This window comes from Felis catus, chromosome A3, assembly GCF_018350175.1.
Source record: "Felis catus isolate Fca126 chromosome A3, F.catus_Fca126_mat1.0, whole genome shotgun sequence".
NCBI lineage: Eukaryota > Metazoa > Chordata > Mammalia > Carnivora > Felidae > Felis > Felis catus.
Window position 1 is genome coordinate 1622812 of NC_058370.1, and position 21871 is coordinate 1644682.

At 62.1% G+C, this 21871-nt stretch overlaps 2 protein-coding genes across 4 annotated transcripts; one reads left to right on the top strand and one right to left on the bottom strand.

Annotated features, from left to right (window-relative positions):
- Positions 1-1135: 1135 nt before the first annotated feature.
- Positions 1136-16277, top strand: CABLES2 (Cdk5 and Abl enzyme substrate 2). 3 transcript variants are annotated; one of them, XM_045053407.1, is made up of 11 exons: positions 1136-1635; positions 5394-5438; positions 9009-9080; positions 9186-9278; positions 10463-10540; positions 11139-11247; positions 11787-11952; positions 12345-12448; positions 12809-12915; positions 13717-13921; positions 14106-16277. In XM_045053407.1, exons 1-11 carry the CDS (start codon positions 1160-1162, stop codon positions 14244-14246), a joined length of 1596 nt encoding a protein of 531 aa, XP_044909342.1. In that variant the 5' UTR covers positions 1136-1159; the 3' UTR covers positions 14247-16277. The 3 variants fall into 3 exon arrangements, with proteins under 3 accessions (XP_044909342.1, XP_023106800.2, XP_044909343.1); XM_023251032.2 differs by lacking the exon at positions 5394-5438; XM_045053408.1 differs by lacking the exons at positions 13717-13921; positions 14106-16277 and adding an exon at positions 13576-13710.
- A 113-nt stretch (positions 16278-16390) lies between these two features.
- RPS21 (ribosomal protein S21) lies at positions 16391-17572 on the bottom strand. The gene is made up of 6 exons (XM_023251033.2): positions 17476-17572; positions 17262-17324; positions 17106-17169; positions 16898-16969; positions 16545-16600; positions 16391-16458 (listed from the first exon to the last, which is right to left on the bottom strand). Exons 2-6 carry the CDS (start codon positions 17309-17311, stop codon positions 16449-16451), a joined length of 252 nt encoding a protein of 83 aa, XP_023106801.1. The 5' UTR covers positions 17312-17324; positions 17476-17572; the 3' UTR covers positions 16391-16448.
- Positions 17573-21871: the final 4299 nt, after the last annotated feature.

Genomic DNA, 21871 nt, shown 5'->3' on the forward strand with positions numbered 1-21871 from the left:
GGGGACTGAAGGGGGAGTGGCCGTGCAGCAGGCCCCAGCTGGGACAGGAGACTCCCTCACTCATCCTGCCCTCACACAGAAGCGCACAGCCGGGTTGCGTCTGCCCCGCCCCGCCCCGCCCCTCGCCCTCCCCAGCAGGGGCTCAGAAGATTCCCTGGATCAGGGTGTGTGCCCAGCAGCTACACGCAGAGGCACTACTGGGCCAGCCCACCAGCAGGTGCCCGGATCTGCAGCAGCACTGCTGACCCCGTGCTGGGATGTCCGTCACTGAGCCTGAGTAATCCTGACAAGTACCCTGAAGTCGTTGTCCCAGGCAGAAAGTTGGACAGAGCAGACGAGGTGATGGCGGGACCCTGTCCCCCCCCCCAAAGACACAGATGGGCTCCTGGGGGCTCCAGAGGGCAGTACCCGAGCACGAAGCCACCTGCTCTGAGGTCAGGGGCACCTGGGTACAGAATGGGAAAGTGAGGCCGAGGCACCACGAAGGCTCAGGTCACGTTGCTGCTGAGGGAACTGCAAGACCCTGCCTGAGACTGAAGGCCCAGCACTGCCCCCATCTGCGCGTGATCCCAGGCAAGTGCCTTCTCCCTTCAGACCCTCAGTGTGTTCCTCAGTGAGGGAAGCCAGGTGGCACCACCTGCCATTCCAAGGAGCCTTGGGGCTCCTCGAGGAGATGACCCTTTGCAAGCTGAAGCCCCCTCTCCTGCAGAGGGCAGGCGGCACAGCTTCGGCCCCCACACCCCAGCTCCCAGCACCGACACACACCCCAGAGGAGACAAGCGCTGGAGCCTAAAGACTCAGGCTCAACGGAGGCTGACCACGAAATCCGCAACCCAGCAAGAAGAACAGGGCGCCAGCGCCCCGAAGCTCCTGCTTCCGAAGCGGGGATTCGAACCTTGGGTGACACGGCTGCCTTGCCCGCCGCAGCAGAATTGCCTCTAGGACCCAGGGGAGCCGCCCACCGTCCTCCTCCCCCTCCCCCCCCCCCCCCACCAAGCCAGCGGACTCCGCGGTCCGCCCGCCGCGCCGTGCGGGCCAATGAAAAAGCACGACAGCGGTTCATTTGCATGCGGGGCGCCTCGGCCAATGGGCGGCGTTCGCGGGCGCGTGCGCGCAGGTGGGGCGGCAGCGGCGGGCGGCCGGCGGGCTCAGTCCGAGGATGGCCGCGGCCGCGGCGGGTGGAGCCCCGGGCCCGGCCCCCGGCCCCGCCAGGGCCCCGCCGCCCGCCGGCCCCGGCCCCGCCGCCAGGGTCCCGCCGCAGGCGCCCCGGAGGCGCGGGGACTCGCGGCGCCGCCAGGCCGCGCTCTTCTTCCTCAACAACATCTCCCTGGACGGCCGGCCCCCGAGCCTGGGCCCGGGCGGAGAGAAAGCCCCGCCGCCGCCGCCCCCGCCGCCGCCGCCGCTCGCCGAGGCCCACGAGCCGCCCCCGCCGCCGCCGGGACCCCCGGGACCCGAGCCTTCCTCCCGCGGGGCCCCGCCGCCTCCGCCGCCCGCGCCCCCCGCCAGCCTGCCCGGGCTGCCCGGGATCGCGGGCAGGGCGTCGGCGCCCCAGGGCCTGCTCAGCCCCGCGCCCGCCCCCGCGCCCGCCGGCCTCGGCCTCGGCCTGGGGCTCGGGCTGGACGGGCAACGCCAGAGGTGAGTGCGGGCCCTGAGCTGCAGCAGCGCGGGGCTGGGGTGACCTGGGGACGTCGACCCAGGAGTGGAGGTGGGCCGGCGACCTGACAGCCCAGGACACTGGGTCAGGGTGACCTGGGCGGGGAGCGTCGGTCCAAGGCATGGGGCACAGTGGGCCAGGCCCCCTCTGCACAGGTCTTGGGGATCGGGGTCACCTGGGGCCCTGTCGGCACAGGACTTGGGGATCAGAAGGTGACCCTGATCTCCTGTGAGCCGCAGACACAGGGTTGGGGTGCCCTGGTTTTGCCAGCCTGAGAGAGAGAGTCTTGCTTGGGCCCGGTCAGTCTAAGATGTGGGGGTCAGCGTCCTCGGGGCTTGTCCCCAGACACCGGGGCCACGGTCCCCTTAATTCTTCCAGCTCCTCAGCCCTCATCAGCCCCCAGACACACAGCCCTGCCAGCTTTGGACACGCCCCTCCCCAGCCCGCCTTTATCCTGGACTCTGGATTCTGGAGCACTCTTGTGTGGCCCCTCGCATTCCCTAGCTGGGCGACCCCTCCATGCGGGCCAGGGTTCTTCCTGCACCGTGACATCCAGTTTCTGAGTCTTCTGTACCAGGGCCAACCTCCCAGCCTGCCATCCCACAGCTCCCGCTCCCTGGTACACCCCCTACCTCTGTGCAGACTCCCAGCCCTCCCCCCCGCCCCGGTCCCCTCTGGGTTCAGTGTCCCTGGCCCTGTCACACCCCAGCTTGCACTCACTCCCCCTGCTCGGATTCCATTTCTAGGAAGCCCTCGGCCCATTTCGAGGAAGCCAGATCAGCCCCCACCCTTGAGCCCTGCCCCTCCAGTGTGCCTGTGCCCAGAAAGGCCTGGCTGCCAGACGCCCTGCCTCCTGCCCCAGAGACCCTGGCCCAGCCTCCTGCATAGCTGCAGCGTTGGGTGCCCCTTCAGTACTGCTGCCACTACCCTGCCTCCTTGCCCCTTCCTCCAGGTTCCGGGGCTATCCCATGCCCTCCCACTGCCCACCTGCACCTTGAGGACCCATTTGGGGCCTGGCACTGAGGATGGGCTGTGGTCACAGTCCCTCTGGAAGGCCACTGTGTGCAGGACAGAGCTGCAGGGTGTGCGGAAGGGCCCCAGTGCGGAGCCCCGCAGCCCAGGGCCCTGCAGAGGCAGGCCACTCCTGGGGTCCAGAGGCGGCTCTTCTCAGCTGGGGGTCGTCACGGCTGCGCACGCCATGGTGCCTCCCACCCCCGGCCCTCAGACGGGGGTCACGGCATCGGGGTCTTTTCTAGGGCTGTTTTGGTTGGGAAGGTTCAGTCCAGAATACAACGCTTGGCTCTCACTTTAGGGTCAGAGCTCTTGTGTGTGGCCCGTGGAGAAGCGCTTGCCGAGGTCACTGTCCCACCACAGACAGAAGTATTTCTAACCATACGGAGGAGCGGCTGCCTCCTGGGCAGGCCGGAAGGACACCCTGGACCCCTTCCACAAACAAGCCTGGCTGCGCTCCGGAGGCGCTTGGGGGGCTGACTGGGGCCAGGGGATCAGAATCCCCAACACGCGGCAGCTCGGCGGCCCGCGTCCGGTCCCCTGGGGGGTGACATGGGGGTGCTTGTGCGAGAGGAGCTGACACCGAGAACCAGCTAGTTCCCTAGCAGGAGTCTGTTCGTTTTAAAAACAGAGCCCCGAAGCGCACTTGCCCTTGGCCTCGAAGTGGTCGAGGACGGTCCCCCCTTGCGCCGGGCGGATGGCAAAGCCCGTCTGTCGTGGGAGGAGTCGTGGGGCTTCTGGGGGAAGGCGGCTCGCCTGGAGACGGGCCCCAGCTGGAGAGTGATGCGTGTGCTCCCCGCCGTGTGACGCCGGCCGCCCCCTGCCCCTTCCGTGTGCGTGTGCATGTGCGGACCACGTGTCTGCTCAGCAAGCAGGCCGCCCTGCTGTGGGCCAGACCCTGCGAACCAGCCTGGCCAGCAGCCTGCCAGGGAGGGGCTTGGGGGCCGTGGATGCTGGATGCGACACCATAACCAGGAGCCCTGTGAGGCCGCGTGGCTCATGGTGTCACCGTGCAGCCCATTCCTGGGGCGGGGGGGGGGGTGGGGGGTGCAGGGGCCTGAGCTCAGGAGGAGGCTGGCTCGGGATGGGATATGGTGTGGGTCCGGGTGCCCTTCGGTCTTCCTGCTGCGTCCGCCCCCATCCCCGTGTCCCTCCACCCCTGGCGTGCGCCCGGGCCGTGAACCCACTGTCCCTCCCGGCGGACAGATAGCGGGCCCCTGTGTGGGGACTGTCCATGTCACTCTGAGTTCCCCAGGCCCAGAGACGGGCCCACAGAGGGAGTCGCTGCGGAGTGCGTGAGGGGCGGCCGGCCTAGCAAAGGGGGCTCCCAGCTGCAGGCTCAGTCGAGAATCTGTTGTTTTCTAGAAGCAGGCGGGGGGAGGGCCTCTTCCAGAAGTCTGTACCAGTGTGGTGCTTCGACCCAGGCCTGCAGAACAGACCTGTGCCCGTCAGGGGCTGTGTGACCGCTGGCAGGAAGCACGGCCCCACTGAGCCTCAGTTTACTCCTCTGTGAAGTGCTTCTGCCATACGTACTATGAACCCGAGGGGCTGTGTGAGGCCAGGGGAGGTCACGGGCTCGGCGAGGGGAGGCAGTGGCCAGGGCCAGGCGAGCAGACGCTTGTCACAACCAGGTTACCAGTGAGTGCTCACACACAGTCCACAGCAGGAAAGCTGTGTTTCACACTCAGGGTTGAGTCTGGCGTGGTTTTTCCTGCTAAGCCGGTGAGCAAGTCATTGGAATCCCTGTTCCTCTCGAGCCCCCAACTTGGCATTTATTTTCATTTCAACACTGCAGTCGCTTGCCACGAGCAGGCAGGATGCTGGGCTCCTCCAGCCGGCAGAAACAGGTGGCCCCGCCGGGCCCTGTGCCCTCCTCTCTCGCTGCCAAAACAAAGCACCGTGAGCTGGGCGGCTTTGAACAACACAGGGCTTCCTCGCACCGTCTCAGAGCTCATAGGTCTGAGGTCCCGTCTGGAGGCTCCAGGGAAGGGGCCTTCCCGCCACCCACAGCTCCTGGTGGCCCCAGGCGTCCCTTGGCTCGTGCGTGGCCTCAGCCCCCCAGTGTCGGCCTCCATCTGCACGTGGCTTCTCCTGGGTGTCTCTGTCTGCACCTGGTGTTTTCCCCTCCTTAGAGGGACACCAGTCATTGCCCACCCTAATGGCCGCATCTTAACTTGGTCACATCTGCAAAGATCCTACTTCCAAATATGGTCACGGTCACAGATATCAGGGGTTAGGACTTCAATGTAACTTTTGGGGAGCCCAGCCGAGCCCACCACAGTCCACGTTAGTGTCCAAGGCACTCGTGACCGGGAAGGTGAGCCGGGGCACGGGGGAGCCCAAGGACATTGCTGTGTCAGCTGGGAACGCAGACTCTCGCAATCCTGGAGGGTTCACGCCGGAACGGTCCTGAGAAGGGGCTGAGCATTTTAGCCGCCATGTTGGCCAGGAGCCACCTCATGTTCCGGAAGCTGCCAAGCTCCTGTCCAAATTGAGCCAATTTCAGTGGTGCATCTGGCAGTGTGCTTACAACTCTGATTCGGGGGCTTCTTGCTGGAGGACAGCCAGAGGTGGCAGCCAAGGTTAGAGCCTAGAGGCCCTGCCCCAGGGTGGCTCAGAGGCCTGAGACCTGAACCCCAGAGACCACACCCTGGGTCCCATGGCCAAGGGGTCTTCAAGCCTCCCTGAGCGGTTGGCTGGAATTTGGGGTTTGTGCTTTGCCTGGCAGGGACTTGGCGAGATGGGGCACCCAGGACCACCACTCCCTGGACAGGTGTGCACCAAGGGTCTGCGAGGTCGGCCGCTGCGCTCGGATGGGCACGGAGCAGGAGAGCGTCTCAGGTCATTGGCACTGGTACCTGTCAGCAGCCTGCTCTCAGCTGGCCTGACCCCTTCCCTGGGCCCCTCCCTCGGTTTGGGTGGTCCTCGGCCCTCAAACAGACCTCAGGTGGGCACCCCTGCTCCGTTGGGCGTTTCTGTAGTTACAAAGTAAAGGACGTCCATCAGGTGCTAGAAACTAACCAATAGCAATTTCTCTTCCTATTTGTGTTGTACGTTTCGTGTTTCGTGTTTCGGGGGCAGGTGGGGGGTAATTCTGAGAAAAAGCCGGAGAGCCAGCAAGCCGTGGTCAGTGCGGTGGGCACCTGTGCCCTCGACAGCCTCTCCCACACCCCTGACCTCTGGCCCCTTCTTCCCCAGAGTCAGATGGCGAGTAGACACCATCCCACATACACTGACCTGGGCGCCACGGAGAGGCTTCCGGGCAGGGGAGACCCGTGTTTGCCCAGACATCCAGGGCTGGGGGGTGAGGCAGTGCAGGGGGCAGAAAGCCCGAGCTGTGTTCTCTGTAGCTTGTTCGTGGGTGGTGTTTTTCAATGGGGTGTAAAATGCAGGCCCAGCTCTGGGGGCAGCACACGCCCCCCCGCCCAGAAGCTCTCCTCAGCCAGTACCCCTTGCTCACCAAGACCCCCACTTTGTCACCGCCATCACGGCAGCATGTGATGTGCGGGCACAGGGAGGCGACCGCACGCGGCGAGCACGGCGTGCCCGGCCTCCTGCTGACCGTGCCCGCTGTCCCCAGCGGGGAGTGTGCTTCCGCTCGAGCTGCCACAGGGCTTCTGTCCTGCCTGCTGGCCGGACGGACGCCTTTCTGGGTGGCTGTGTCCAGAGAGGCTGAGCCGGGGCACCCTCGGCCGGAGCCCGCCCATACTGGGTGGCCCATCCTGCCGGAGCTGTGTGTAAGGCCCTGGTGGTCTCACCTTGGGAGTCCCCGGAGGGCTCCACATTCCTCCAGAGGAAGCCACCAAAAGACCAGCCAGCAGGTTCTTTGAAAGGGGGCACTGCGTAAGGGACGGCTGGCGCTGCTCCGTGTCCTGGGAAGGGTGAGCCCCTCCTGACCACCAGGGGAGGCCCTGGGAAGGTCCTGCGTGTCCACCACCAGGGCTCTGGCCTCGCCTGTGGCTTGACCGCTGGCTGTCCTGCTGCCTTTGCCGCCCACGACGCGGTCACCTCCACACCCAAGGATGTTGAGATCCCTGGGAGCCTGCAGGCTGCTCCTCTCCTGCCCACAGACTCACTTGCGGAACGTTCTGCAGCTCACTCCGCCCTCGGCAGACAGATGCGCCCAGTAACGCCGGGGAAGCCAGAAGCTGCACACCCGGGCCTCCCGTGTCCCAGGTGCCCACCCAGACCCACGGCTCGGGGTGCCCTGATCGGGGGCCACAGGTGTTCATCCACGCGCTAATGGCATCTCTGGAATGGAGGCCAAGTTCAGCAAGGGAGCACCTGAGGAAATGTCTGGGGGGCAGCCTTGATTCCAGCCACCCCAGCCAGCGCTGCAGCGGTGGTGGTCGCACAGACCGCCTGCGGGGGTGCAGGGCCCAGTACCGCCTTGCAAGCTGCGTGATCTCGGGCAAGTTGCTCGCCGGCTCTGTGCCTCCGTTTCCCCACCTGAGAACTGAGAGTGAGGGCACGGCCCATCACGTGCCGTTGTTGCGAGGACTGAGCTTATATGTAAAATGCTCACGAGGAGAGACGAGTGGAAGAAAACCACAGATGTCTGCAAAAGCAACTGGGAACAGATCTTAACAGCTTGGTGAGCTGACTGCCTCAACCCGGAACCCACAGGAGGAATGAGCCAGGCAGCAGAGCGCCGTGACGCGCCTGCCGCTCCAACGGGCGCCGGGCCAGAGGCCGCGTTTGGGGCCGGCGTCCACGGAGGTGGCTGTTGGCTCCGGGCACGCGAGCTCCCAGGCGTGCAGGAGCCACTGGAGCATCGCCTGGGAAATTAGCCGAGGAAATGAGTCTGAGGAAGCCACACGGGGCTGCTCCGTGGGGCCTCTGAGCCAGCCCTGCAAAGCAGCACACAGACACCCCCGGGGACGGTCGGGCTGTGCCTAAGCCAGTAGGTCCCGCACATCCACCTGCTCACCTGGCGCGGGGACGGTGCTCCCCTGCACCCACCCCAGGCTTCTCGGGACGCTGGGTTATGCCCGACACGCCCCTTCTGCTGCCTCGTGAGCAGTCAGCGCACCTGCCTGCGGAGGCCCCTGCCGCACATCCCCCCGCCACCCTGGCCAGGCCTCAGCCCCCCCCCCCACCAGACTCCCTTCGCACTGACGTCCCCCGCCCCGGGCACTCTCCTCCGGCAGGCGGTTGTCCTCCACCGCCACCAGCCCCGTCTCTGGAAGTGGGGCGCTCTGGGACACGGCGTTTCACCGGAGTTTCCACTGTGTTCAATTCTCATTTCTTTTCGATAAGCTTCTGCTGTCTTTGTCATTGTAAAGAAGTAAGTGGAGTGTGGGCTGTGGCTTCGTGGTGACAGCCTTGGGGCCCCCCAGACTGCCCTGCTTGTGTGACCTCGGGCAGGTGCCGAGTTGCCGCAGGCGCTCGATCCGTGGCAGGCGGGGGTGGCTGAGCCCCTAGGGCACGACGGCTCCCCAGGAACTCACGGGCTCATAGCGACCTGGATTCCAGGCTGGCTCCACCTGGTGAGGTGGCCTGACCACACCGGGCCTGGATCATAAGCCAGGGGTCCTGCCGGGGGACAGTGTTGCTCCCAGGCAGGCTGCAGCTCCCAGGAGTGGCGTCCTCTGCCCTGTGCCGCCCCCCACACCGGTCTCCTCCCCAGGAGCCCGCCCTCAGCTCACGTTTGGAGTGAAATAGTGCCACGGACACCGGGGCACCCACCCGGCACGTGCCGACCCAGGCTGAGCTCAGGACCCGTGTAGCTTCATTTCACAGAACACACGGCCTCGGCCCCCCGGAGCCTCCCTCTTTTGGGGAGGTGTGGGGGCTCGGGGCTCACCTGTGAGATGTGCTTGTGACCCCCACGAGGACTAGGAAGTCGACGAGTGACCAGGTGGTGGTCTTGGTGCCAGTAACCCGGGTGCATGATCTTGACCCGGAGGTGCAGCCCACACAGGGTCTGAACCTTCCCGCTCGAGAAGCCCCCTGACATGGGGGAGGGGGGAGGTTGGGAGCCCTCCAGGAGCAATTCCTCCAATCCTGGAAGACTTCCAGAAGCCCCTCCCTGCCTTCAGCCTGCTGTGGCTGAGCGGAGCTGCCGTGCCCGTCCTGGGCCAGAGAGGGCTCTCAGGACCTGCTGGCCTGAGCTCCGGGAGGCAGTGGGCAGCGGTGGACCAAGGCGCTGGTCCCCCTTGCGATGTTCTGGCACAGTCTGGTCCTGAGTCTTGCCCGAGACTCAGATGTGGCCACAGACGGGCTCCTGACACCATGGCTGTGCGCTGCTGTCCAGCGGGGAGAAGGCCGCGAGCGCATCTCCAGGTCCGACAGCAGCCGTCTCCCCAGTCTGTTGCTGAGGCCCTGCCCTGTCTTTTTACAGACGGCGAGTTGCCTCCCAGCGCTGCTCTCTCGAGTTCCTGGAAGATGCTGTGGGATGTGCCTCCGTTCAGAGGTGAGGGTCCCGCTGGCTCTGAGACCCCGCGCACCCCAGCCACCAGACTCTGGGGCCAGAGGGGCTCTAGAGGGAGGGGAGAGTGACCTGGGGTTTACGTTGCAGAACCAAACACATATCCGGCTCCCCAAGACATAAAGGCCTAAAGAAGACTCACTTCATCAAGAACATGCGTCAGTACGACACGAGGAACAGCAGGTACGCATGTGCCACGGGAGCAAGCGTGTGGCCGCCCAGAGGCAGAGCTGGAGTCCGATCCCGGGCCCACGCGTGCAGCCGCGGTGCTGCCCGGCACGTCCACCCTCGAACCCCGTGTCAGCGAGCGGCTCCTGCTTCCCCCAGCGTTCAAGCTCAGGTCCACTGCCCCCTTCCTCTCCGGTGTCCCGGGTGAAGGGCCACCTGGTGGACACCAGCTTGAGTAGGAGCGCTGAGGTGAAGGGACATCGGAAACAGAGCAGGTGTGGCGACGGAACGTGGCCGGGAGAGGAGGGCAGCGGCCAGGAGGTTACACTAAAAGCCGAGATCTGGCTGCCCCAGACCAGGGTGTAGACGGGCAGCTGGGAGGAACTCCTGGGTCTGTGGGTGCTGTGTGGGTGCCCTGAAGGCGTTCCCGTCGCCCGTCCCTCACGCCCTGTCCTGCCAACCCTGGGGCATCTGAGCTCGGTGCCCTTCCTGCTGGAGGCCGTGCTGCCAGGCATCCACCCAGTGGCCTTGTCAGGGAGCTCTGTGTTCTAGCAGTGGCCTGGACCCCCCAGCGTGAACCCCAGTGTGACAGGCCCGTGCTGGTGCTGAGGAACAGGCCCAAGCGCTGGGCTGGCTCCCGGGAGCCCCGGGGGGCCAGCAGTCACAGCCAGAAAAGAGGGGAGTCTCCTGCTGCTGGAGCCGGGCCGGGCAGGGTAGATCCCAGCCCAGAGTGGGGGGAAGGGCTGGCCTTCCTGCCACACGCCCCACGCGGGGCGCCTCCTGGCCAGCTTGGCTCAGGACGTAGAAGTAGGCGCTTCTTGGCTCTATGAGCCCCTCCAGGTAGGCTGAGGACAGGCCCCCTGAGCCGGACAGTCCTCTGGGTGCACACCTCTGCTCTCGTGTCCTCCAAAGCCTGGCCTCTCCTGGGTGAGCAGCCCCGACCACTGGCCTCCCGCTGCCTGCACGGGCCAGGCCAGACCTTCCTGTGCTGCACATCCTGTGGAGGGGACGCACCTGCCAGCGGGACCGAGCACCCTCGCTAAGCACCTGCAGGGAACGGGCGAGAGCTGGGACAGCCAGACCGACTGGCTCTCCTGTCCCCTGGACACCCCAGGCAGCTTGCGTGACCCAAGTCTAGGCGGGAAGGAACTTTCTCCTGGAAACACCTGCCACCTGCTCTGACCAACCCTTCCCCCCAGGATCGTGCTGATCTGTGCCAAGCGGTCCCTGTGTGCAGCCTTCTCGGTCCTGCCCTATGGAGAAGGCCTGCGGGTCAGGTGAGTGACCAGGGGGCCATGGGCTAGGCCCCCCCCCCGCCCCGGCTTGCAGTGGCCTCACGCCGAGGCCAGCAGACCCGCTTCTGCCAGAGCACCTCGGGAGCGCTGAAGGCCATTTGGGTCCTGGTTCTCTGGGAGGGGTGTGTCCGCACGTTACTTACACGCAGTTGCCTTGGGACGGTCCTCCTCATGGGGATGCGTCCTGTGGCCGACCCTGGCGAGTGCATCTTGGCATAGCTCCAGGAAGGTGACCGTCAGGGCGGAGATAGCACCACAGGACCTGCCGTGAAACAGCAGTAGAGAAACCTGCCAGGCGAGGGGCCTGGGTGAAGCTGGCCCGGGGGGAGGCCTAGGGAGAGGCTGGTGCCGCCCCATTACTGCCAGCCTGCAGGTGTTCTCACAGGAAGTATGTGGGGCTGGGAAGGGGCAGGACTGGGCAGCGCGGGGCCCGGGGTCCTTCCCCTGTGCCCGAGGCAGTGCTGGTACAGTTCCCGTCCCCCAGCTCTGGGCCTGGCGGGCGCAGAGCGGGGCCCCTGCTCCCCTGCCGCCTCTGGGGACAGAGGAAGGCCCGGCAGCCGCCTCCCCCCGTGCATTGCAGTGACCTGCGGGTGGACGGCCAGAAGCAGAGGCATCCGTCAGGCGGCGTCTCCGTGTCTTCCGAGATGGTCTTTGAGCTGGAGGGCGTCGAGCTGGGAGCAGATGGGAAGGCAAGAGTGGAGGCCGTGCTCAGTCCGGGCTGGTGGGTGGGCTGGGAGCTTGTGCTCGCCCAGGCGATCAACACGGAGCTGGGTTTTTCTTGACTCCTAAAGTGCAAGGTGTCGGGAGGAAGCCACACAGCCCTGTGAACATAGGCCCCTCACCTCGCTCAGCAGCGAGCTGATGGGAAACGGCGTGAGTTGGGCGGGGGCCCAGGTGCTGCCTCCGTGCTGGAAGTCAGAGGTCAAGGGCTTCAGAGGCAGCAAGAAGGTTCCTGTGCTGCAGATCCCACGTGAGGGATGGCGCAGGTGGCATTCTGGAACGTTCTTGTTACTGATAACACTAGTGTCAAGTGTTGGTGTAACAGGGAGGGATGCCCGGGAGCGTTAGCTCTCAGTGGGTCCTTCCTTGTCCCCATGAGGGTGGCATTCGTGTGGGGGCTGCCTGCAGCAGAAGGAGTAAGGCACAGCTTGCTTGGACTTCTGGTCTTACGAGGGGCTGTGGACCCGGGGATGACTGGGACTGAGCCCTGACACCCGTTCCCCTCCAGGTGGTGTCTTATGCCAAGTTCTTGTACCCTACCAACGCCCTGGTCACTCACAAGACAGACATCCACGGCCTGCCACCCCAGCCCCGGCCCAGCATCCCCCGGGCTCTGCCAGGGTCAAGATACAAACCTACCCCAGCCAAGTCAGCACCAGCCGGCACGGATCTAGGTACCCCACGTGCCCTAACCGGGTGCCGGGCAGGCAGCCACACCAGCTGGGCAAGGGACACCCTGTGGCAGGCAGACCAGAATCACACTGAAGCCCATAGCCCCCGGTCCAGACGGGGAGCCAGGCTTGGGAGAAGGGAGCAGACGGCCTGTGCTTCATCCACCCAGGAACTGGAGAGATCCCGTGTCCACACACAGCTCCGGGGCAGGGGCAGGGGTCTCTCGGTCAGGACATCCTTCCACCCAGCCCTCAGGGACAGGGAACCGTGGCCTAGAGTCCCTCTCAGACCCCAGAAGCATTGTTCCCCAGGGGCTAGTCCAGGGTTCCAGCTGAGGCTTGGATTGGCCAGGGCCCTGGGCTCATGGTCGGTCAGGGCTGTCCTCTGCACACAGGGACTGACGCAGGGGACACGCTGGAGTATAACCCCAACCTCCTGGACGACCCACAATGGCCCTGTGGCAAGCACAAGCGGGTCCTCATCTTCGCATCTTACATGGTACGGGGGGCACCGGCGCAGGCCCAGTCCACACGCCTCTGGGTGTTCGGGGGCAGGCTGAGGGCGAGCCGCCAGGGCAGGGCTACTGGGCCCCCCACCCCAGGGCACCAGCACCTCGGGGCAGCAGGGGGTGTGGAGCAGGCCAGAGGCTGCGCTGACCACACCGCCCTGGCAGCCTGGGTCACCACTCTGCATCCCAGGCTCTGGGACCCTCTGTCCTGAGACGTGTCCTCCTCTGATCTGCTGCCTGAAACCATTTGCAGACCCAGGCCAGCGTGAAATCAGCCCCCAGGGTCTCGGGTGGGTGGCCCCCAGGGCTGTGCGGGGCCGACCCCTACCCTGCAGCCTTCTCGCACACAGACCACGGTAATAGAGTACGTGAAGCCCTCTGACCTCAAGAAGGACATGAATGAGACCTTCCGGGAGAAGTTCCCACACATCAAACTGACACTGAGCAAAATCAGGAGGTAAGGGGACTGAGGAGAGATCTCTGGGCCCTGCCACCATGATGAGGCTGTTCCTCTCCTCTCCTGTTTCTAGTAGGTTCTTGAGCTTGATAAATCCAGATGTGCCCCGCCCAAGTCCCCTCCTGCTATCTGACCAGGCCAATGTCAGCAGTTCCCCCCCCCCCCCCCGCCCGCCACCTCCATGGGTCAGGCCGCCTCAGTGCTGCTTGCACCCACACCTGCTAGCCCTGCTCCCTGATGCCCATAACCACACAGGAGGTGGGCACTGTGGTGACCCCATCTGACAGATGGGATCGAGGGCCGAGGAGGCTTGCCCAAGACCTCAGCGAGTTAAGTGGTGGACCGCCCGGAGCCCAGGCAGCCTGGCCTAGTTGGGACTCCTGGGGATCGCCCTTCCCTGGGCCCTCCTCGCCCCACTGTCTCACTGTCCCCCCTCACCAGCACCAACGGGCTTCGCTGAAGGTCCAGACACTGCTTCAGGGCCTTTCCGCGGTGCTATTTCTCCCCACATCGTCCCTCTCGCAGCCACAGGGAAGCAGGGACTCTGTCCTCTGTGGTGGCCCCTGGAGGGCAGTATGGGCTACCCAGTACACTTTCGGGGGGGGGGGCACGGCCCGGCCCAAGGGGCAAGGGGAAGCCAACATCCGCCTGCTTGTCCAGCAAGCTGCGGACCCTAGCGCCGGCCGTGCCCACCTGGAGGAAATGGTGCCTTCTCAACGGCCCGGAGGGCCACTCTGGAGCAGGGAGAGGGGCGGCCACTTCCACTGCCCGTCAGCACCCGGCTTCCGTGTAAACCCGCAGTTTAAAACGGGAGATGCGCAACCTCTCTGAGGAGTGCAGCCTGGAGCCTGTGACGGTGTCCATGGCCTACGTGTACTTCGAGAAGCTCGTGCTGCAGGGCAAACTCAACAAGCAGAACCGCAAGCTATGCGCCGGGGCGTGCGTGCTGCTCGCTGCCAAGATCAGCAGCGACCTCCGCAGGAGCGAGGTGAAGCAGCTCATCGACGTGAGTGCGCCCGGCCCCGCCCCCGCCCCGGCTCCGCCCCCGCCCCGGCTCCGCCCCCCCGACCTGCTCTGGACCAGGGTGGGGGGTGGCTTGTGCAGAACCCGGCTGGGGCGGAGCGGCTGGTGCAGAGCTGGGGGCTCCACATAACCTCCCTCCTCCCTCCCTCCTCCCTCCTCCCGTGCAGAAGCTGGAGGAAAGGTTTCGGTTCAACAGAAGGGATCTGATCGGGTTTGAGTTCACGGTGCTGGTGGCCTTGGAACTCGCGCTCTACCTTCCCGAGGGCCAGGTGTTACCTCACTACAGACGCCTCACGCAGCAGTTCTAGCCCAGCCTGGCCTCTGCCCGGAGGGCGGCCACCCCTCCCACACCGCCCGGGCGCTCGGGGCCCCAGGGATGTGTCCGGGTGAGCGGCCGCCCGGCAGGGACGGCAGGGACGCGCCTGCCCCTCAACTGATGCCGCTGTCCCTGCACACCTGCTCCCTTGGAGGGACACCGCTTTCATTCCAAAGCACACCACCCGCCATGGTACATTCCTGAGAATCTTCTCGCATTTTTACGCGAGCAAAACGTGAGGTTTTATTTTTTTCATGTGCCTGAGAGCGACCCGATCCTCAAGTGGTCATTTCGGCATCTTTCCTTTGCACCGCCTGGTCTTCCGCGAACCACCACAGCCACTGCGCTCGCATCGCAGAGATCTGGGTTTCCGGAGCCTGCTGAACACTCTGGAAGTGCAGAAGTTGGCGTATCGAAACATTAGTCTTGGCTCTTTCCGGTTTCGTTGGTGGACACAGCTCCCTCCCGGCCCAGCTGAGCCCCTCGGGGATGCCCACTGGCCTCCCCCGGCATCCTTCCACAGGCGGAGCTCTGGCATCAGTGCAACTAGGGCAGACTCCGGGTTCTCTCACTTTTTACTCCAAGCATCGTGTCACTGTGAAATCCTGATGCCCGAGCGTCACACACGCCAGCAGGCCTCCGCGCAGACACTAGCCCACCCCAGGCGGGACCCACCCTTCACCTCTCACCGGGAAACCCTGCTTGCCTGCGACACTCTGGACCTTCAGGATGTTTGTTGGACTGCTTGCTCCTGGCTCTTGATCTTTCTAAGCAATATCGTGATGGAGAAAACCGGTGTATTTATTGTTACTTGGAATTTGGTTTGATGGGTCTTAAGGGAACAAAATCTGGTCGAGAGCGGTTGAGGCCGTGACTTGGAACACCACACTTGACTCTCAGGCAGGCAGGAGGGGGGCGGGCTACTCCACAGCCCCCACCGACGGCCCCATCTCCCTGGGGGGTGGGTACACACGCCTTTCTTCGTAGGCAGGACGCAGTCTTGGCTGTCACACGAAGCAAGCCCAGGGAGTGGTGGTTGTCACCTGTGTGCGGGCCTGTGCCCCTTCTCTCAACAGGGCCCGTGTTCGGCTTTCCCAGGTCTGCGTGTCCTTCCTGCACGTTCTGTGACCCAGTTCTCCAGCTCACTGTCCCGTCAAACACTGAAGAACCAAGGATGATTTCCCTCCCTGGGTCAGCTGGCGTTAAAAATGACCACGTTGGCTGGGCCATTAAGCTGCTTCCCTGCCGTCCTACAAACCTGTCAGTCTGTGCGACAGCCCCGCCCTGTATTGTGTGTGAACTGATGCTTTTGCCAAAAGGAGACACCGGTTCTGCTCATCACATCGCTCAGGCACCAGCGGCTCAGCCTGGACCCCAGCACCCGTGTCTGCGTGCAGGCCAGCTGTTCCTCTTCCCCCGGGGGATGAAGCCCAAGCCTGTATTCCAACCCTATTTATTGTGGGATAAACACCCTGTCCCCCTCGACGGTCCCTAATGCACACGTGTCCCAGACAGGCGAGGGTGGGAGGGAGCTGAGATACAGGTGCTTTTCTCCTGGACAGCAACGTGTGCAGCCCTCGTATCTCAAGGACACTCTAGTGTTCCAAGCACTGGAAGGGACGGGTTCCCAGACTTCACCTCAAGAGGGCATGCGTCCTGGTCCTCGACAGTTTCCACACAGGTGTTCGAACAGCTGATAGCAGTTTAGGTTTCTGTGTTCCCATAGTAAGATTTAGTCCTTCACAGACCTGTAACTCTCCCTTTGGTGTGTCCTGTCCTCGACGCCAAAAGCTGCTCGTGTGGCGGTCAGTGATCACTGCAGCAAAGCCAGTATTGAAGCCAAACGTGTCTGAGCCCCTCACTCTCTAGATCGAGCCCAGACATCTAAGAGGCGACTCCGAAAGCAGCTGTGCATTTAAAAGTGCGCTAAGCGACTATCTGACCTCAATGTCAAGTCACATGTCATTTGTTTGCAAACGGTAATGTATTTGTGGTTCAAAGTAAAATGTGATTTTGCAAAGTATGCCACAGGTTGCCTCCTTTCAGCTGACCGGCCGCGTCCAGCTTTACAGCAGCCCTCACACTGATGCCCAGAGGAACGCATCCACACTCCCAGAATGAACCAACACAGGTGGGTTTTGCTATTTTTGTTATTTATTTATGACAAACATCTCACATCTGTAATCCTCTCTGGTCAGAAGTTCCTAGGACAAAAGTAAGGACGACGTTAAAACCTCATTTCAGGAAAGGTCCCGGGCCTCTGTGCCCAAACACAGGCCATCTTACTTACTTTGAAACGATGCCATCGGCCTTGGCCAGTCGTAGAATGGAGTCATCAGACTCACCCTGGAAAAAAGTGCTCGACTATCACCCCTGCTAAACCCAGCTAGCAGGAGGTCCAGTGGAGAGGCCTGGCACAGGGCCTCATACCTGATTATGGGGGGGCGGGGGGACCTGAGTGCTTTCTCGGGGGTTCCTATCTTGGCTCCTTAGCACCCCTATTCCGCGGCAGGAAGGGGCAGGCAGCTAGCACAGCCCCACAAGTTCACCCACTCTGCCCACAAATCTACTCGAGCCTCCAGAAAGGAAGACCCCCTTCCCCACTCAACCGCACACCCGGTGCGCAAAGCCAGGGAAACTCACCATCCTCCGGATAGCCCCGCAGATCGCATAGGTTTTAAACTGGCCGTTAAACCTACCCGTCACCTTGTCAACCTGCAAATCGTCAACGCGAGTCATAAAGATCTGGGGTCCGGGAGTGCTCAGCCTGTTAGGCCACCCCGACCTGGCTTAGGCCGCCCTGGGGGCTTTCCCCCGGGCGGGACGGGCCCGTTGCCTCCGCCCGGCTCACCTCGGCCACGTTCATCTGGATGGACGCGTGGTCCTTGGCGCCGATGATGCGGTTGCTGGCGGAGCTGCGGGGGGGGGGGGGGGGGCGGTAAGCGCAGTGAGCGGGGGAGGGGACGGGGGGAGGGGGGAGCGGGGGCGGGTGGAAAGGCTCGCTCACCATTTCCGCGGCACGTACAGGTCCACGAACTCTCCGGCGTCGTTCTGCATGTCGACGGCAAGCCTGCGAGACCCCGAGGCGCCGTGAGGCCGGGCCGCGTCTCCGCTGCAGCCGCCCCGGCCCCCGCGCCGTCTCCCCAATCCGCCCGGGCCCTCGGGTGTCGGCTCCCGCCCGGAGACCCCGCCCGGAGCCCCCGCCCGGCCGCGCGACCCACCTGCTGCCACCACCACCACGAGCGCGAGCGCAGAAAGGAAGCACTTCCTCCGCCGGCGGCGGTATTGGAGGACGGGGCGGAGCCTCGGCGAGTGCTTCCGGGTCGCGACGCGGGGCGCCGCCGGTTGCCCTGACGCACTTCCGCTTCCGGCGGACGGGGCGGGACCTGCGGGTGGCGGCGCCCGGCGGACCCGCGGGAGCCGGTGGCGGGCCCAGGCAGGCGTCGCCGGGCTGGGGGACGCCCGGGCCTCCGCGGCTTCTGCTTCCGCTGTCAGCCCCGCGTGGGCGGGCGGGGGCCGTGCAGACCCCTCCTGGGACTTCGTCCGCGACAGTGGCCGAGCGGGAGGAAGCCTCGAGCAGGCTGGGAGGCGGCGGGCGGACTTGGGGTCCTCTCTAGGGCGCGGGGACACCGCTGTCGGGAAATCGAGGTCGGGGCAGGGAGGGGACGCTGCCAAGCTCCCGGGGCAGGACCCGCTGAGACCTGCCTGTGTCTGCGTGTGGGTCCACCCAGCTAGTCCCGGTGATCCAAAGATTCTGTAGCTGGAAGGTGGGAGAGGCAGCTAGACTACCAGGAAGGAGAGAGTAGCAGAGAGAGGTCTGCAGAGGGGTCTCCCTCGAGTGTTCAGCGGAATAGGGACCCCGGAAATCAACCACATACGTGGTCAAATGATGTTCTACAAGGCTGCCAAGACCACTGTGGGGGGGAAAGGACTGTCTTTTCCACAAACGGTGCTGGGAAAATGGGACATCCGCATACAAAAAAGAAGGAAGCTGAACCCTTACCTCGACACCTTATGTAAAAACGATGTGGATCAAGGACCTAAAACAAAATTCTTTTTTTTTTTTCTAATTTTTTTTAACGTTTATTTATTTTTGAGATAGAGACAGAGCATGAATGGGGGAGGGTCAGAGAGAGGGAGACACGGAATCCGAAACAGGCTCAGGCTCGGAGCTGTCAGCACAGAGCCCGACGCGGGGCTGGAACTCACGGACCGCGAGATCATGACCTGAGCCGAAGTCGGCCGCCCAACCGACTGAGCCACCCAGGCACCCCTAAAACAAAATTCTTAGAAGAAAACCTAGGGCACAGGCTTTACGACACTGGACCCGCCATGATTTTGAAATGAGACCAAAGGCATGGACAAAAACGACAAATCGCGCCTCATGAAAATGTTTAGGATTTGTGCATCAAAAGACACCATCAGCAGGGTTAAAAAGCAACCTACAGAATGGGAGAATATGTTGCAAATCATACACCTGGTGAGGGATCAATATCAGGATATAGAGAGAACTAAAACAAAACCTGTTTTAAAAGTAGGCAAAGGACCCCAGTAGACATTTCTCCAAAGACGTATAAATGGTCGGTAAGTACATTTAAAAGATGCTCAACAGCACTAGTCCTTAAGGAAATGCAAATCAGGGGCGCCTGGGTGGCTCAGTTGGTTGAGCGTCTGACTCTTGATTTGGGCTCAGGTCATGATGTCCGTGCTGACAGCACAGAGCCTGCTTGGGATTCTCTCTCTTCTCAGTTTCTCTCTCTGTGCCTCTCTTTCTCTCAAGATGAATGTATCAACTAAAAAGGAGGAGGAGAAGAGGGAGAGAAAGAAGTAGAAAAGAGGAGGAAGAAGAGAAAACTTTAAAAAGAGGCAACTGTTGGCATGGTTGTGGGAAATTGGAGCTTTTGCTCATTGTTGGTAGAAATCTGAACCGTGCAGCCATTGTGGGAGAGAGTATAGCGGTTCCTCAATTAAAGATAGAATTCCCATATCCAATAACTCCACTCCTGAGTGTGCACACAAAAGAATTGAAAACAGTGTCTCCAACAGATACTCGCACACCCATCTGCAGCCATATTATCTACAACAGCCAAACGGCAGAAGCGACCCGTATGTCCGTCGGTGGATGAACGGGTGAACAAAATGGTCTACACATACAAGGGAATGTTATTCGGCCTTAAAAAGGAAGGATGTTCTGACACAACGGGTATAGTTAAACCTTGAGGACATTATGCTGAGAGAACTTAGCCAATCACACAAAGACAACTGCTACACAATGACACACGAGGTACGTAGAGTCGTGGAAATCAGAGAATACGATGGTAGTTGCCATTGTGTGGGAGAGGGAACCGGAGCTGGCGTTGAATAGGGAGAGTTTCAGTTTTGCAAAGTGAGTTCTGGAGTTGGATGGTGGTGATGCTAATGCGTTACTAGAGTATTTAATACCATCGGGCTGCACGCTTACAAATGGTTAAAGTGGTAGGTTTTACATCTGCGTGTGCGTTTTAATGTTTGTTTTTGAGGAAGAGAGAGTGTGAGTGGGGGAGAAAGAATCTTAAGCAGTCTTCACGCTCAGCTTGGAGATGTCCAGATATCTTTATTTATTTTAGTGTTTATTAATTTTTGAGAGAGAAACAGAGCAGGGGAGGGACAGGGAGAGAGGGAGACAGAATCAGAACCAGGCTCTGGGCTCCAAGCTGTCAGCACAGAGCCCGATGCAGGGCTCGAACCCACGAACCGTGAGATCATGACCTGAGCCAAAGTCGCACGCTTAGCTGACTGAGCTACTCAGGCGTCCCAATATTTATTTATTTTAAAGACTTTATTTTTAAGTAATCTCTACACGCAACATGGGTCTCAAACGCACAGCCCCAAGACCAAGAATTGCATGGCTCCACCAACGAGCCAGCCAGGTGCCCCATGTTACGTGTATTTTAACACAATATTTACGTATTTTTTAATGTTTATGTAATTATTTTGAGACAGTGAGCAAGCGGGGCAGGGGCAGAGAGAGAGAAGGAGAGAGAATCCCAAGCAGGCTCCACGCTGTCAGCACAGAGCCTGAGGGTGGGGCTCGATGTCATGAACTGTGAGATCATGACCTGAGCTGAAATCAAGAGTCAGACGCTCAACTGACAGAGCCCCCCAGGCACCCCCAGAACAATTTTTAAAAATGTAAGATGATAGGATGCACACACATGGGTGTGCACATCCTTTCCTCTAGGACAGAGTCTCAAGGCCAAGTTCTTCAAGGGGAAGAAACTTGTGCCCCCCACCCTGTGGCCCAGGAAATCTGGATTTACTCTCTTAAGAAACGTTGCTGTCCAAGGCCCCAGGTCCCACTTTGGAGCAAGTAGTCCCTGACGGCAGCCAGGTACCGGGGAGGGAGGGCTGCAGACAAGATCCTAGGTAGGGATGGCCTCGTTGTGCCTGTGCTGTCCCCGGCAGCCACTATGGGGCGTCCGAGAGCTGTGTCTGCACTGCCTACAGCTGCGCTGGGGCCCTAGGGCAGAGGCTCACCTGTTTGTTCCCGGCCTACTTCTCTGGAACTGAAGGGGGCTGAGCCATCTCCCTCAGGCCCCTGGTCCCTTGTCCGCGGGGTAAATTGTTTACCGAGCTTCCTCTGGGGTCTCCAGGTTGGGCAAGGGCCAGAGGCCGGGTGGAACAAAGGCAGCGGGGGGGGGGGGGGGGGCAGGAGGACATGGCACTTGAAGACAGTCAGGCTGAGCCCTTTTTGTAGATCCCAGGGCAGCCTCTAGGAGCTCAGCAGCAGCTGTCCGGCAGGGTGGTGCCGTCCAGGGTTCCTGAGTGCACCTGTTTCTACCCAAGAGTATATGCCTGTGGGGTGCCTGGGTGGCTCTGTTGAGTGTCTGACCTCGGCTTGGGTCGTGATCTCATGGTTTGTGAGTTCGAGCCCCACATCGGGCTGAGAACCTGGAGCCTGCTTTGGATTCTGTGTCTGTCTCTCTCTGCCCCTCCCCTACTCATGACCTCTCTCTCTCTCTCTCTCTCTCTCTCTCTCTCTCTCTCTCTCAAAAATAAACATTTAAAAAAATTGATAAGAAAATTAAAAGAAAAAAGTATACACCTGTGCTCTCGATAACCTTGACTTGTCAATATCACATCAGGATCACAAGTCAAGCTTGCACTGTCCCTCTAAATGACTCAGCTCCCTCCTTCTGGCCATGAAGTAGGGACAACGGTAGAGCCACCCCACAGGGCTGGGGTGGTCTGCATTCAACTAGTTAACACATGCAGTGCTCAGAACGAGTGCGGCACTCAGGAAACCCCCAGCCTGCTAGTGTTCATCACCACCACCGTCACCATCACTACTGTTGTCATAATGTGGTTCCAGGTCATACGGTTGGGCTTGAATCGTAGGCTGGTGACTGGCAGCTTGCACCAAAGACAGCCCGATCTCATACGGGTCCCCATTCAGGCTGCCCGGGGAGGGCGATGGCGGCCAACAGCAGCTGGTTGGTGTCTGTGCAGCAGCCACGTCCTGCAGCCCCCCCCCCCCGCATGCACAGGTAAACGAGGCCCTGAGACGTGGGGCAGCTCAACCTTCCAGGGGAGCCTCCCCCTCCTCCTCTCAGAGCAGCTGTTTCTGGGCCAGGCGCG